The sequence below is a fragment of the Empidonax traillii genome, unplaced genomic scaffold (assembly GCF_003031625.1).
Source record: "Empidonax traillii isolate 1590-97213 ecotype Southwest subspecies unplaced genomic scaffold, ASM303162v1 scaffold419:size1009643, whole genome shotgun sequence".
NCBI lineage: Eukaryota > Metazoa > Chordata > Aves > Passeriformes > Tyrannidae > Empidonax > Empidonax traillii.
Window position 1 is genome coordinate 575,834 of NW_020955612.1, and position 10,014 is coordinate 585,847.

The 10,014-nt window shown below is 60.3% G+C and overlaps 1 protein-coding gene across 1 annotated transcript in view; it reads left to right on the plus strand.

Annotated features, from left to right (window-relative positions):
• QSOX1 (quiescin sulfhydryl oxidase 1) overlaps nt 1–9,347 on the plus strand; it is a 10,850-nt gene extending 1,503 nt beyond the window's left edge. Inside the window, exons 2-12 of the mRNA XM_027894185.1 lie at nt 1,035–1,346; nt 2,544–2,592; nt 2,772–2,874; nt 3,670–3,760; nt 3,988–4,133; nt 4,577–4,711; nt 4,895–5,024; nt 6,892–7,014; nt 7,104–7,248; nt 7,490–7,669; nt 8,053–9,347. Of these exons, the coding sequence (XP_027749986.1) occupies nt 1,035–1,346; nt 2,544–2,592; nt 2,772–2,874; nt 3,670–3,760; nt 3,988–4,133; nt 4,577–4,711; nt 4,895–5,024; nt 6,892–7,014; nt 7,104–7,248; nt 7,490–7,669; nt 8,053–8,783 (2,145 nt within the window). The 3' untranslated portion in view covers nt 8,784–9,347. The remainder of the gene's footprint in view (nt 1–1,034; nt 1,347–2,543; nt 2,593–2,771; nt 2,875–3,669; nt 3,761–3,987; nt 4,134–4,576; nt 4,712–4,894; nt 5,025–6,891; nt 7,015–7,103; nt 7,249–7,489; nt 7,670–8,052) is intronic.
• The last annotated feature ends 667 nt before the right edge of the window (nt 9,348–10,014 follow it).

Genomic DNA, 10,014 nt, shown 5'->3' on the forward strand with positions numbered 1-10,014 from the left:
GGGATGCCGTCCCTCCCCGGGGATGCCGTCAGCGCTCCCCAGCGGGGCAGGATGTGAGGAATGGGGTGCGTGCCCGGGCCCCGCGGGGAGAACGCCGGCTCTCCTGGCCCCTCTCCAGGGGGAACAGGGTTCCCCCAGGGCTCCCCGCTCGGGAGGCTGGACCGCGGACGGTGTGCCCGTGGCGGCAGGGCGGGGAAGCCGCCCCCGTGCTGCTCAGCATCCTCGCTGCCCGTTCCCAAGGGTGGATTTCCGTAGGAGTGGGCTGGGCGGGGAGGATGCCCGGGTGACCCGCGGGCACCACGTGCGGATGACTCCAGGAACGTGCCTGGCTCCGTGCAGCAGGGCTTGTCACCAGCCCTCCTGTGCCACGGGTGCCGGGGCAGTGGGAAGCGGCTCACCTGCCCTGTCACCTGAGACACAGGAAGGTCCCAGCAGGTCTCCACCTCCAGCCTGGGGAGGCACGGGCTCTATCCATGTGCTGGCGCTGCGTCCCTCCCTGTCCCGCTCTAGAGAGAGGCTGAGTGTTCTCCAGCCTGTGTCCTTTACACCAAAAAGAAGCCATATCAGAGCTTTATTCTCCATTTTCCTGCTGGTTTTCAGAGACAGCTGCTTAAAATGCCTCCGTGCCCCCATTTCTCCGTGTGTTTTACCCCAGGGACTTGCTGGTGCTCACTGAGGTGGTGGTAGTCACAAAGGGGGAGTGGGTGCTTGGAAACCAGGGGGGCTCTGCTGTAGTGCCGTGGCTTGGCTGCTGGTTTTGGTTAGGTCCCTCTCAGTTATCAACCATACCCTCGGTCTGGGGTGAGATGAGGTGGAGCCCGTGTTCCTTGCTCTCCCTGAGCCGTGGTTAGCCATCCCTCCCCTTCTCCTGGTGGCCTCTTCCCGGGAGCTGGGGCAGAGGCTGGACAGGCAGAACCAGCTGGGCAGGCACTGTCGGGCAGAGCTGCCTGAGCTCCAGCACTGGCGAGGGCAGGGCGTGCAAAACCAGGTCCCGCCTCACACAGCTTTCCCTCTTCCTGCTGCCCGAAAAGTAGGGCACCAAACACCAGAACGGACCATGGCTCTGGGTGTTTGGGCTTGGGGAGCATTGGTTGGTGTCCTGCGAGGGACGACCAACAATTTTTGGGACAGGAGGATCTGTGCCATCGCCACAGCGGGAGATCGCTGCTGTCTCCACAGCAATTGTTGGGAGCAGGGCAATTTTTGGGGCCACAGAGGGGCTGACCTCATCCTCTGTCCCCCCAGAGTGGAGGCCTGCGGTGATCCTGGCGGCCATCGACTGTGCCGACGAGGACAACCAGCAAGTGTGCTCCGATTTTGGGATAACCGGCTTCCCCACGATGAAGGTGAGGGCTGAGTGTGCCGGGCACTTCCTGGGTTTCACTGTGCTCTGACAGGCTTTTGGCCTGTCCTGCTCTTGCTCAATCAGATTGACAGGGCTATTGCACCAAAATACTCCCTTTGGGGTTTTGCAGGCTGGAGCCCTTCCCCAAAACATAGCTGTGGCCAGGCTGCAGCCAGCACAACTGCTGGGTGATGGAGCAACAGGGAGGGGGCAAACCAAAATGCTGGAGGAGGGCACAGGGATGCTGCAGGAGGCTGTGTCTCCTGGGAGCCTCCTGCGGTGGCTGGCAAGGTGCCATCCCTCTTCCTGGGCCTGTGCCCAGCCCTTTAGCTGTGTCAATACGTCGGTTTGCAGCACTTCCCGCTGCAAACGGAGCCTCGCTGCAACACAAGCAGGGAAGCCAAAGCACTCCAGGTGCTAAACCTGGCAGTTAAAACCAGGGTTGCCTTGAGATGGAATTGAGTAGGGATAAGGGTTTTATCAGACATGCCATCAGTCTCAGCTTACAGGTCAGCTCAAGGTGGGGTCAGATTTGGGGCTTTTCCAGGCAGATTGGCTTGGTCCCAGCCCTGCCCTGGGGTCTCACTGAGCGCCCACTGCCCTGGGACGCTGATGGAAGCATCTCCCAGGGCAGGGAGGTGTGCTAATGTGGCCATGCCAAGAAGTCACTTGCTTCACGTCCCCTCTCCCTGCCGAGCACCTTTTGCAAACAGTCCCTGCTCCCAGCCTTACCTGCAAAGCAAACACCTGGCTGATGCAACCTGCTGTTGCTGCTGTGGCTGTACTGTGGACACTGGAGTCACTGTGGGAGGCCAGGAGGGGGGAAAAACCCCTGTCTCCTGCTTTCTCAAAGCTCTGGAGCAGAGAGACAGTGGTTTCTGGGACTGGAAAGGTTCCATCTGCCTCTGTGAGACCCCTGGAGACACCTGCTCTGCTGCCAGCCAGTGCTCAGCCCTTGGCTGGACAGGCTCCCAGCCTCCCCTGCATTCCTCCCCTCCGAGGATGCTCCAAAAGCTGGGAACTCGGCCGGGAACTGTGATGGCTCGTGACAGTTGGTGGTGACAGTACTGCAGTGTTGTGGGGAAACTGAGGCAGAGGTGGTCTATGGGCAGCCTCAGCCTGCTGGGCTGCATTGCCCCCTGTCCCACTCCAAACACTCACTCCAATTTCCCCTTGTGTTTTTTTTTTCCCCTCTCAGTTCTTCAGAGCTTTTAGCAAGAAGGCAGAGGACGGGATAAGGATTACCAGTGAGTATACAGAGCCACGGGGATTTTTACCCTGGGTGTGAATGTCCCCGCTGCCTCCACACTCCATGCGGGGGATATCGGGGAGTCCGGTGGGGGTCAGCTCCAAGAAGCTCCCCTTGGCTCAGCCCGTGGGACTGGCTTCCCCAGGACTGACCCCTTGGCATCCTGTCCCCCTGCAGATCCCAGTGCCACGGTCGAGGACCTGCGCCATGCCATCATCACCAACCTTGAGCAGAGCCAGGACTCCTGGCCACCTGCCTGTCCTCCGCTGGAGCCGGCCAGGTAGGGGCACTGGGATGGGGGGGTGGCTCTGGTGGCCTCTGTCCTATGGGGGGCAGGTTTCTCGGGAAATCCTGAACCAAAACCAAGCGTGGAGCAGCCACGGCATCATCCACCTCCCAGCGAGAGACAGATGACCTGGCCAGGGTACAGCCCTTTACGTGGCCCGGATGAGATGGGCCATGTTGTTGCATCTCCTAATGAACCTACTCATCAACCTTAATTAGAGCAAGCAATTCCTGGGCCCCCGATTCCTGGGGACTTGGCAGTGCCATGCCATACTCAGTGAGGCTTCTGCCATTAGGAGTTTTTTTTACTGTCCCAAAAAAGGGTTGTCTTGATTCTGTATGATGGTTTGGGGATCTGAGTTGTCCTTGCCAGACAAGGCAGTTGTTCCACTGTCCTGGGAGGGAGCATTTGGATTTCCCAAAGCAATGGTTGAGCTGGGCTTTTGCTTCTGGTGCCTCTGTGTCCTAACCAAAAAAACCCACTAGCCCTGGTTCAGGTTCCTTGCTGTTTTATCTGCTGGGTGAGTGTGCAGCTCCCTCCTGCCCCTGCCCTGCCCCGCCTGTGCTTTGTTTTCCACCTCCTTGTCCGACCCCGGTGGGTTTTCTCAAAACCTGTGTACTGGAGCAGAAAATTGGGCTGGAAACTCGAGCAGGGAGGAACTGCTGGCTCGGTGGGGCTGAACCTGCACCAGCATTCCCTGCCAGATCCCAGTCCTGCTCCTTCTGAGTGGGAGGGCAGAACATCCTGCTGATGCTGAGGCACCTGCTGCCGTCCTCCTCTCTCTTGCAGCGCGGAGGAGGTTCGCACCTTCTTCCAGAGGAACAAGGACCAGTACTTGGCGCTGATCTTCGAGAAGAGCAACTCCTTCGTGGGCAGAGAGGTGGGTACAGCTGCCTTTATCCCCCATTTCTCTTGGAGCACATGTCCCTGGTGCCTGACAACTCCTGGGTGCCTTTGACAGGGAAGTTCCCTCCAGGCAGGCTCCCCGCTCAGCTTGCACGTGGCTTAGCAGGTGCAAAGTTACAGAGGGTGTTAAACAGTCCTGCTGCATCCCTGGTGGGGCTGGAGATCCCTCTGCCTCCCCTCATCTGACCCTGGGGCTTGCAGGTGGCCCTGGACATGCTGCAGTACGAGAATGTGGCAGTGAGGAGGGTGCTGAGCAGCGAGGAGGAGCTCGTGGAGAAGTTCGGGGTCACCACCTTCCCCTCTGGATACCTGCTCCTCCGCAACGGCTCGTTCTCCCGCCTGCCTGTGTGAGTCGGGGACACGGCAGGGTGGGTCTGGGGGTGCTGGTGGGGAGCCAGGCTCCATCTCTGTACTGCTTTGTAATTGTTGGAAAGTTCATTAGGAAGGAAGGAGACAGTGGCTGGGTTGGGGAGGCTGGCAGAGGGGGCACTGAACAGGACTGCCAGCCCTGCCTGGAGCTAGCAGAGGGGAAAATGGCTTGTGACTGAGCCATCCACACACCACATCTGCCTGGAGGTAGTGTGGCATGCCTGCCTGGGGCTCAGCTCTGCTCCAGAGAGTGTGTCTGGATACCCACTGCCAGGGCAGGTGGAGAGTACAGACCACCCACATGCACTCGCAGGTCTGATTGCCTGTCTGGCTGCGCCTTCATCTCCTTTGCTTCCTCCTTGGGGTCGGGGGCTGTTTGGGAGGGAAGAGGGATGTGCTCACAGCTTCTCCTTCTTTGCAGGCACATCGAGGCACGTTCCTTCTACACCTACTACCTGCGCACGCTCTCGGGCATCACCCGTGGCTCCTACAAGCTGAACACAACCACCAGCGCCTCCAACGAGACCGACGTGGCCCCGCTGATCCGCGCCGACCGGTCAGACCCCCCGGCACCGTCCCGGGGAACCTGGGGCTGGGGGGAGGAGGGGGTGCCATGGCCACGGGCGGGCGAAGGGCTGGGACCACGCCTTTCCCCGGAGAACCCCGAGTTGTGGCTGGGTGTCTGGGGGTGCGGGTTATAAGGGGCTGACGAGCTCTGGTGTTGTGCTGCCCTCCCCAGCTCCAAGCTGTACATGGCCGACCTGGAGTCCGCGCTGCACTACTCGCTGCGGGTGGAGGCTGCGAGAGCCTCGGCGCTGTCGGGAGCACAGCTGGCCGCCCTCAAGTGCTACGTGGCCGCGCTGGTGAAGGTGAGGAGCTTTCGGTGTTGGGAGATGGCACTGCCTGTGCCTCTGTGGAGCCGCTTTGTGAACTGCAGGCGCAGCGTACGGGCCACCACGTCCCAGTGCTCACGGGTAGCAAAGCGTGGTAGCCTTGGGTGTGTGAGCCCTGTGTCCTGGTGCTCAGCGTATCCCGTGGCTGCTGTCAGACAGTCCCCATCCCTGCGGATGTCCAAATTCAGCCCAGAGTCCCAACAAGAGCCAAAAGAGGGTGCTGGAGTGTTTCTAATGAGATGTGGGGTGTCTGCTTTGGTGGGCAGAGCACGGTTGGCACTTGCAGGAGGTGTCGAGGCAGTGTGTCTTTTCAGAAGAGAGGCTGTTGCCTGCTAGGCTGTCAGAGATGGTCAGAGGGGTTTGTCTCTCTGATCTCGATGCTCAGCTCCAGGAGCTGATCTCTGCAGGCTCCTTTGATGATAGTCCAGGAAAGGGACTCCCACTCTGAGTCAGGCTCTGAAAGAGCCTAATTTAAGGCCTTCTTTTTTCTTCTCAGTTGGGCTTGGTGAAGCTGAAGTGAGTGGGAGCTTTGAGCCAACACAAGCAGGGCAGTTTAATTTCTTGCTGTGACTGAGTGCTGCATTTGGCTGAGGTTTTGCCACTAGGTCTGCAGGAGCCCTGTCCCCATCCCTGTCACAGCCTGGGCTCCTTGGCAGACCTTCACCCCGCCATGCCCACTTTCTTTGCTCCCTCCTTTGTCACACGGGGAGGGTCTCATGCTCAGTTTGGACCCTGCACATGTGCAAGACACCCCCTGCTCCCACCCCTGTCTGCTCTTCCCCAGGAAAGAGCTCCAAACATGAGCCACTCGTGCAACAAGTCTTCAGTCCTCAGCTCAGAGCTTCATGTGGCTCCTCCTCTGCTTGCCCCCAGCCATCACCTTTGCTCTTTCTCCCTTTAATGAGAACTACAGAGTTAAAGAAATAAACCCCCATCACACCAGCTCCCTGGCTGGAGGGGTGGGGAGCAGCAGTGGTTGTATTTGATCCACTATTAATCCTTCCCCTCGATGAGCTGTTAGTGGTGGGTGGTGGGTGCCGGTGCTTCCCCGAGGATGCTGAGCCAGTGCTGCCATTCCTGCACTCATCCACAGGACGGAGCAGCATCCCCAGGATTGCTGCCAGCCCGGGGCTCAGCCTGGGGGAGCTCAGCCAGCAGGTCCAAGCCTTAACTGTTGCGATCCCAAGAGGTATTTAAAGGCAAGGAGAGAGGTAAAAATCCTAATGTGGAAAGAAGCCTGGAAAGCAGGGAATTGCACCTCAAAGCCTCCTCCTGTCCCAGGAGCCGGGGTGCCAGTGTATTTTGCAGCAGAACTATCAGGTCTCAGATGAAGTCTGTGAATTTGAGTCTTCCACTGTGATTCCCCACAGGCCCAGAAATAACAGGTCAGATTTAGCAAAATGCTCCTTTCTTTTGCTTCCCCATCACTTTTCCTGTGTGCTGCTGGTCTCATCCTCGGTCCCTCCATCCAGGATCGGTCCCTCTGTCTGTCCATCCATCAGTGGCACATGCTGGCCCCTCTCCCTTGAGTGGTTTTAAAGTGCAGCTGCTAATCGGCTTTGCCAGACTTACGGTCAGAGTGGCTTTTTGCCTCCCTCAGTTGGGGCTGAGGTTTGGAGGCTGAACATGCACACAGGGGACTTGCCAACCGTGGGGGGACAAGGCACAGCCCCCTGCCCCTTGGATACAGGCACCAAAACCTTGCCAGGACTCTGCTGCCCTCCAGCACAGAGGATGCTGGTGCTGCCCAGTGCCTGTCCTGGTGAGCCAGCAGTGCCTGCAGGCTGCCCCGCTGCTCCCAGCATGGAGTCTGTATTTCCTCAGCCCTCTCCCCCCTCTGCAGTACTTCCCTGGGCGCCCCTGCGTGCAGACTTACCTGCAGACCCTGGATGGCTGGCTGAGGAACTGGACGGAGCCTGAGCTGCCCCGCGACGTTTTGAAGGAGGCCATGAAGAATAACAAAGATGTAAGATGCCCACGGGGACCCTGGCCCCCCATCTCCTTACCCCTACCCCTTGTCTACCAGCTGGCATTACCTGTCTGTCTGTCCACCAGGCCTCCAACCCCGCCGTGCTCCCCAGCAACGTGACCTGGGTGGGCTGCCAGGGCAGCGAACGCCACTTCCGTGGCTACCCCTGTGGGCTCTGGACCATCTTCCACCTGCTGACCGTCCAGGCTGCCAAGAACGGCCCTGACAAAGGTATCGGCATCCCTGGGGGAACTGGGCTCAGCCAGGGTGTGTCTGGGTGGGCCGTGGCACGGGCAGGGGGGCTGTGTGCAGGCAGAGCCTTGTTTCCCCCCTTCTTCATCTCGTGCAGAGGCAGGTTTGCAGGGGGCACAAAAGATGCAGAGTTGCCACCTCAACTGTGGGACTGTGGTTGGTGGCACCGCAAGGTCTGGGCTCACCCTCCCTTTCCCCCCCATCCTCTGCCTCCCCCCAGAGCTGCCACTGGAGGTGCTGAGCACCATGCGCTGCTACGTCCGGCACTTCTTCGGCTGCCAGGAGTGCGCCGAGCACTTTGAGGCCATGGCGGCCAAGTCCATGGACCGGGTGTCGAGCAGGGAGGAGGCCGTGCTCTGGCTCTGGTCCCACCACAACGAGGTCAACGCTCGCCTGGCAGGTAAGGGGGGCTGCCGGGAGGGGAGTCGGAGCAGCTTCCCCTGGGAAAAGAGGAGGTGAGGGGGAGGAACATCCCTGCTCCTGGATGGATCTGGCAAATGGCTGCACGGTGCAGCGGTGGGGACATCGCGTTGTCCCCCATCACAGGGGACAGCAGGTGGTTACCCGGCTTCAGACCACCCCGGAGATGCAGTTGGGTCTCACATGCTCCCTGTAGGGAGCTTCCCAAAGCTGCCATGTGCCCTTGGAGGACCCCTCCTCCCACGACGGCTCCTCCAACTGTCCCCATCCCCACCTGCTGGACTCTCCAGTGTGTTTACACCAGTACAGGGGGAGGGTGTCACGTGTGCCCTCTAACCCCCTCACTGGCTCCGGTCCCTGCAGGAGGTGACACGGAGGACCCCAAGTTCCCCAAGCTGCAGTGGCCTCCGCCGGACATGTGTCCCCAGTGCCACAAGGAGGAGCGGGGGGTGCACGCCTGGGAGGAGCCAGCCGTGGTCACCTTCCTCAAGGCACACTTCTCCCCGGCCAACATCTACATGGACTATGCTGAGCCCGACCCCATCCCCGGGGCCAGGGAGGGGACCGGTGCCAGGCTGGGCAACGAGGGCCCTCGAGTGGAGAGGGGGAGAGAAGAGGCAGAGGAGGACAAGGAGACGGAGGGCGAGGCGAGGGTGGCGGGGCGGCCGGCCCTCGCGGAGCCACGGCGCCCCAGCATCGTGCGGCTGAACCCCAAGCTGCGGGAGGCGGGCGAGGACATCGTGGACCTGGACTCCTTCAGCGAGCAGCACTTCAAGAGCCAGGCCCTGCGGGCCGCGTCCGGCCGGCGCCGCAGGATCAGCAAGCGGGACACCGTCGCCCTGGCCCGGGACGCCGCCGAGGGCAGGGAGCGCCGGCGGGCACCCGGCATCCTGCTCCGGGAGGAGGAGGATGCCGGGGAGGGCCTGCGGAGGAGCCCCTGGCTGCGGGTGCTCGGATTGGGCTTCTCCCGCCTGGACATCAGCCTTTGTGTCGCCCTCTACTTCCTCTCCTCCATGTGCCTCCTGGCCATGTACACCTTCTTCCGCCTCCGCACCCGCGCCCGGAAAGGCCGCCCTGGCTTTCCCATGGCCTGAGAGGGGTTGGGGGAGCCGGGGGCTGTCCCTAGGGAGGGTGGACTGAGTCAGAGCACCCCTGGGCCAGCATTTTGTCCCCCAGCGGGAAGGGGTTTGGCGCATCTCCCTTGGGAGCTGCCCCAGTCACGGCAGTCACTTCACCCAGGGTAGGGGTCAGAGGGTGTAGGGCTGTTTTTGGGGGGAACATGTTGAAGCATCCCCCTCTCAGGTCATAGTGCCATGTTTTTGGGCATGCAGGAGCTGGGACGCCAACAGTGGTTTACGTTTTGGCACCCGTCTGCCCTTGGAAGCTCCCGGGCACTGGGCTGGTTTCAAACTGGGAAGCCCAGTCCTGTGCTGAGGAGCAGCCCTTTGGAATCCAACCACTAGTGGGGCCAGGAGGATGGGGGTTTAAGCCCCCAAAAGTGGGGGCTGATGAGCGGGGACGGCAGTCGTGGGTTCAGCTGCATTTTTGTCTCCCCCTTCTCTGAGATAGGGCCCAGGCCCCCCCACCTTTCCTCGCCCCCTCCCTGCGCTGTTGCTCGTTCTCTGCTTGTCTTAGTGGAATAAATTATTTTTGCCGACGCCTGTCCTGCTGTGTTGCCTGGTCTCTGCCATGTGGGCACACTGGGGTGCCATCTCCCTTTCCTGCTGTCCCCACTCCATCCTCCCCATCACCCTGGGAAGAGCACTTGGTTTAAAAATCCTTTAAGTATTTTTAATTATGATTGTACATTTTCTCCTGCTCTTTGCTTCAAGATGCACCTGTAGCCGTTCCCCTTCCCCTCCTCCTCCCTCATACAGCTGGCATGTCCCTGTCCCTGGTGTGGCTCATGATTTCTCCTCAGGCAGAGTGAGGGGAAGAGAATCTGTGGGGACCAGGAAGCTGCTGGAAAAAAGTTGGCAGGAGCTGTGGAGCTGCAGTTCAGTGCTGGCCATGCACATGGTCCGGAGCAGGGAGACACACGGCGGCATCCCTGGGGACCAGGACTTCGGTGGGTGTGGGCCCCCTGTGCCTGTCCCCGATTCTCTCTGCCCTTTTATCCTTGTTAGGAATCATTAAGGAAAATGGTTGTTTTCCAGAGCCAGGGCTGGGGCCATCTGCTCTCCCGGCGCTGCCTAAATCCCCCTGTAACAAATTCATTGGGATTACGCTGCCCTCCCCTAATCCTGGCCCATCCCCCCGCGTGGGGGATTTAAAAGGATTAGAGCCCGGCCGATAATAAACTTTATTAAGGGGGAGGGGGGGTGT